Below are 5,710 nucleotides of genomic sequence, written 5' to 3'. Positions count from 1 at the left end.
GGCCGACGGGTTTGGATCTCAGGGCGCTAAGTTCGATGCTCATCGTGGCCTATTTTTGCAGATTTGGTGCTGCGTCAGTCGCTCGGATAGTTAACAGCGCACATGTCACTGTTTCATGGATTATTTAGCTGCGTTAAATTTTCCGGCAAACGCCGATTTTATTCTCTTGCTTTGTGTGTGCAGTATGCAGTAGCAGTAAAGACAACGCAGTAAACTTGTTCACGCAGTAAACCTGTCCACATGAGAAACCAAACTCTGCGTATAATTGTGTCCCATGGAAGCGGCTTGTGTCTGTTATGACATAGGAGTTAGACTGTTGGCCGTTTCTGAAACGGAGCATTGCGTCATCGTTTCCACATTTGTGAAAAGCCATGATATAACTTCCCTTTCACAGTGTCCCCCGTCAATGGCGAGAAACCCCGGAGGAAAATGGGAGAAGAAGAACTCCGAATGTGCCCCGAAGGTGGCACCATTCACACCAGCCAGGCACGTTTGTTTTCGTGGCAAGCCCGTGCTGCCAAGGGAGCAGAGTTTCCCGGCCACAGTGTGTTCTCCGCTGTTCAGCTTTACTGACGTTTCGTGGAAATTACGATTTGATTTGGAGCTATCACCTACTAAGATTTATTTCTTTCATAAAACCACGGTACCTGGGTGGTCGTGTTACATGACTGTGTGTACTCTGCAATGCCGGAGACCCGTCTTCCCTGCAGGGAGCCAGGATAAAATACACTACTCTTTCTTACGTCAGTTACCTGACAAAGTGATCCAACTTATTTTGACAGTTGACAATGATGTGTGGTCCTCTCACGTCTTCTCAGAGGCGTGTAAGGGCAAAACCATCATTCCGCGCGCCGAACCAGGCAAGGACACCCACAACCCAGCCAATTAGATTCGAAGCACATATTTCAGATTTCAAGGACACCCACAACCCATCCAATTAGATTCGAAGCACATATTTCAGATTTCAAGGGCACCCACGACCCAACCAAATAGCATCCCATTGCACTTTCCATCTGTCTAGGGATACTCCTGGAGCGCATGGTTGTCAAACGCTATGCCTGGTTAATAGATCGCGTCAATCTCATACCGCAGATAATGTGGCTTTCGGCGTAACCCTTCCGCCTGTGATATGTTCACCGTACAGATCATATATCATTAGATATCATTAGATAGTCATTTGACGTGAATGTCGTCAAAGCGACGAGTCATTGCCGTGTTCTTGGATATTGATCGCGCCAATGGTATGACAATGAGCCTTCTCTCATTGCCGAGCTTCATAGAACGAGGTTTTAGAGGCGCTTGACACACTGCCTGACGCTATCTCTCTGGGGAACCGTTTGATCTCGGGTCGTTGACCGTTTGCCCGTTTGATCTCTGATCGTTGAGATCTCTCTGGGGCCGTTTCGTGCGAAAGCAAGTTGGTGGTTTTCGACGCTCACCTCGAAGAGAAAGGACTTCCACAGAGTTGTTGCATCTCTCTAATACTCTTTGGCTCCATGATGGATGATATGTTCCGTGGTCTTCCCTTGGGAATATCTTCGGCACTTTTTGCCAATGATAGCGCGATGTTTTGCTTAGAGGTAGGATGCGATCATTCGTTTCCACGCCTTTTGGTGCCTTAGACAAGTTACAGCCATGTCAACCGTTGATGTCTTTTTTCGTCGTCCCATTTCCCAGACATCGTTTTTGATGCGGGATTATCGAAGTGCAAACGTGTTTGGCATGTCGGCACCAAGTTTATGAAACGCCTGAATTGGCTTAGGTCCATTTCACTGGCAAGATGTGTTCCTTATTACTATTGTACAAATCCTGGGTTCTTCCAAGTATTGAATATGGTTCAATAGTGTATGCGAGCGTCGTTAAAGGCAATCCTAATTCACTGCCTGTCATTCATTCATATGCATTTTTCCGCTTTTCGGATTGGGCTGGGAGCGCTGCGTCCGTCTCCAATTCTGGCGCTTGAGACGAATGCGCACATAACACCCATAGCCCTTCGGCGCATTGGGCATCCATTGAGGTATATAACGAAGGTACAGCAGAATCGTAGCCGCCCCACATTTCTTTCCACCGATATGCTGACAAGAAGGCACCACATGTACGAGGAACCAGCAGAACACCGCTCGAGCCTGGCGATCATGTCTCGTGACACTGTTTACTGCTTTAGTTAAGTATTCTGAATAAATGTTCTTAGAGGGTTTCGCCGTGGGCTTCCTTGCTACCTAACTCTGTAGTGCCCCTGTAGTGCCCTGCAGTGCCGGACAGAGAAGACAAGCGTTCAACTCCGTGGCATTGAAACAGACACTACACCGTGACCATCAGCAAACCGTGCATGATGATCAGACAGCAGTATTAGCCTTATTTCTGGGAGAAAAAACAGGAGAGTGGAGATAAGCTTGGGTTGATCTTTCGGAAACATGCCGTTATCCGAAACATCAACCCACGTATATCTCCACTCCCCTGGTTTTCTCCGAGGAATGAGGCTAATCTGATCTATGTGAATGCAAAATAAATGTAAAATGATCTATGCTAAACATGTCTGATCTATGTGCAATAATGTTCCTCGCCAATGCACTGAAAAACTTACAAACTCTACATATTGTTTGAAGGGCAAGATGTTGACCCGTCTTTGACCCGGACGCACAAAGCTCATTCATACGTATCTTTATTTGTAACAGCCTCGTCTCCCCTATGCTATCCGTATGATGATACTGTCTCATTCAAACAAATTGTGCTTAAATGCGGCCAATTTCGACAATAACGGAAAGCTCTAAAGGCCTATTTCCGTCAGCACAATGCTTAATTATCTCGTAAATACCCTGTCATCTCATGTTCATCCACATTCACTTAATGTTGTATGTAATTTCTTCAGACAAAATTACACGCTTCGAGCGATACGAATGCTCATAGATCAGGCGGAGTCATTCGTTTTTTTTTTTAGCTAGATACTTTAAGGTTTGGTTTGAAATCAATACCCGTGTAAAGCGTGATGCGGGTTGAACAGCTTGAACAGGCGTGAAACCAAATGCAGCCAAAGCGCTTCGCTCGCACCATCCTTATTTCCTATTCATGCTTTATCACGTATCCCCACCACACCCGGTTTATCTGGGACGAGCTACATGCATCAGCCATGAGTGGGCTTGTGTGCTCCTGGCGGGGGCCCCGTCCGAACGCCGAGCACACCCTTTGTGTGTGGATCCCGTTGGGGCCTAAGGGTGGCACTGAGGCCTAAGTGGCCGCGTAGTGGCCCTGAGGTCTAAGTGTCGGAGGAGGACGTTGAGGTGCATGCAGTTTCCCCCATGCCAGTATCCACTCCCCTTCATCCCATAGCCCTGAAATGATCACTTCTGGCCGAAATAGCTCTTTCTAAAGAAAAATGAACCAGGGCACCTCCCATTTATATCGGAGGTTCATCGATGTTGGGTGTCGCCAGCACGTGATCTGATTCCCACGTGACCGGCGTGACCAATCGAGAGACCGCTCGATTGATTGATGACGTCAACATGATATCTGGCCGGCTGGTCACGAAACCGCATTCTGTGTGCGACGTCAGTTCGGTGCTCCTCTAGTTAGCCAGATGGTGGCTTCAGGTTTATGGGCCCGTCGGCGTCCAGGTCATGTTGCGTCCTCCTCCCCCCTACTTGATCACGTTAGGTTACGTCACGATCACGATCGCGTTAGAACACTACGGTCCTAGTGTTCTGACGTTGACGCGGTCTCTCCGAGCAGCACGCAACAGACTGGCTTCGATGACGCCACCGCAGTTTTTTTCGACGATCCACGTGACTCATTTTGTTTTGTGACGCCAGCGCGGGCTCTCCGACTGATCACGAGATCAGTGAACCCGATCCGACTGATCTCTGACTGCCTTTGATCACGTGACCGCCCGTGTTTGGCACCGCCAGCACGGCCCAGTTCCCTGACTGGTCACGTGACAGCTGGTTTGTGGTGACGTCAGCAGGCGTCACCACGGCGGACCGAGTCCCGAGAGCAGCTGGGTGGCCCGGAGAACGGCTCGACGCGTCTGAGCCAGCCTCCGGCCGTCGCCACCCCCAAAAAGGTCAGCCGACTGCGCGGGTGATCACGGAAAAACGATGCAGTTTCGCCCTCCCTCACCTTCCCCCTTCTTCTCTCTCAGTGATGAAGCAGGATGTTGCTCTTTGTATGTGCTCTTTGATGTTTCTGTTAGGGGTTTGGGGTTGTTATGCTGAGTTATCGGCCTTCAGTATAGCAGGAGAGACTGGTTAAACGATGTTTTAGACCCAACATTGGATATATTGACGGTACTAGACGTTTCAGCTGCGCTTATGATCGCAGTGAAATGGTGTTCATGAGTTATTTTTTGCCTATGCCTGTCTGTCCCATAACCGTGTACCTCTAGATGCAGTGCCCAGTAATTTCTCCCCGTTCATTCGACGCTGGATCCGCCTCTGAATGTGGCTGGGTCGAGGGTCAGGCGGGGACGGACAGAGCCGCAGGGCACAGCTGGTGCTGTCAGCTGTGTGAAGGCGTCGCGACATTTTCGGTCTCCTCCAAAGTGTCTCGTGTTTTTGGTACAGCAGATCCCTCGACCTGTTGGGGCCGTGGCACAGTCTCAGTTTTCGTGGCTTGCTTCGATCTAGCATGTCAAGCCGCATTTCGCGATAAGCATACGTGACCGGTCATTGACCCCATACACCGCGACGTCTTAAACAAGACGGTGTTCTCGTTGTACGCCGACACTCACACTATGTGGTTACTAATGTGAAAACAACGTTGACGTCAGAGACAGGACAACCAGCAGCAGGTTTCGCCGGCACGATGACTATCGGGGTTATTTCAGATGTACAGTCCGCTGTTTGAAATTAAGACGGCTAGAAAAGCAATAATTCTTTCAAATCGCGCCGATATATTGATCTGACATGACCGCGCTGAAAGCTGAGTCAGATTGGCATGGCAAGGTTCCTGGCAGTTAATCTGATCTGACCTTACTTGGTCCGACTTAACCTGACCTAACCAGACCTAACCTGAGATGACCTGTTCAAAGTGGGAGCTGATCCGGGCCAACACTGCGCTAATTCTGGTTATCTGAACTGACCTAACCTAATCTAACCTAACCAACCTAACCTAGCCTAGCCTAGCCTGACCTAACTTAGTCTTGCCTAACCTAACATACTTGACTTGACTTGCGTTGGCTTGCCTTGACTTGACGTAACCTGCACGCAGCGGGAGCTGAGCCGGACCAACACGGCGCTGGTGCTGACGGTGAACCGGCGCGCTGAGGAGCCAGCGCCGGGCGACCCCTCGCCCTCGCCCATGCCGGAGTCACTGCTGCGGCTGCGGCGCGTGGCCGCCGGCTGCGGCCCGCCCGGCGGCAGCCTGCTGGAGCTGGTCGACCTGCTCCACCGGCCCGGGCAGCGCTCCAAGTTCTGTTCGATCCTGTGACGACGCGGTGGACCGCCGAGCATCGGGGCGGGCGCGGGTTCTGAGGCGGCTGACGCGCAGAGAGCGGAGCGAGGCGTGGGCGTGTTCTGAGGCGGCTGACGCGCGCTGCTGCGTTGCCGGAGTGATGCGGTGCGGCGGCTAGTAGCCGGATTACTCCGAAGCCGATTGGTTAAGCCAGTGATGCTAAGTGAGCTGCATCACTTCAGCAGCACAGCAGCGCGCGGTATGCAGTTCGAAACAGGTCTGTTTTGTATCGGGTTGTGACCTTTGGACGGGCAGCACTGGTTGA

The 5,710-nt window shown here is 50.9% G+C and overlaps 1 protein-coding gene across 1 annotated transcript in view; it reads left to right on the top strand.

Moving 5' to 3' along the window:
* The window catches only part of LOC119104394 (putative WD repeat-containing protein alr3466), a 22,220-nt gene extending 16,799 nt beyond the window's left edge, over positions 1 to 5,421 (top strand). The window contains exons 15-18 of the mRNA XM_037228090.1: positions 395 to 486; positions 3,959 to 4,057; positions 5,203 to 5,318; positions 5,355 to 5,421. Coding sequence (XP_037083985.1) covers positions 395 to 486; positions 3,959 to 4,057; positions 5,203 to 5,318; positions 5,355 to 5,421 — 374 coding nt within the window. The remainder of the gene's footprint in view (positions 1 to 394; positions 487 to 3,958; positions 4,058 to 5,202; positions 5,319 to 5,354) is intronic.
* Positions 5,422 to 5,710: the final 289 nt, after the last annotated feature.

This window comes from Pollicipes pollicipes, unplaced genomic scaffold, assembly GCF_011947565.3.
Source record: "Pollicipes pollicipes isolate AB1234 unplaced genomic scaffold, Ppol_2.1 Scaffold_6052;HRSCAF=7182_pilon_pilon_pilon, whole genome shotgun sequence".
In the NCBI taxonomy this organism is placed as follows: Eukaryota; Metazoa; Arthropoda; class Thecostraca; order Pollicipedomorpha; family Pollicipedidae; genus Pollicipes; species Pollicipes pollicipes.
The sequence above is the reverse complement of the archived record's forward strand: the minus strand, read 5'-3'. Positions and strand labels throughout refer to the sequence as shown.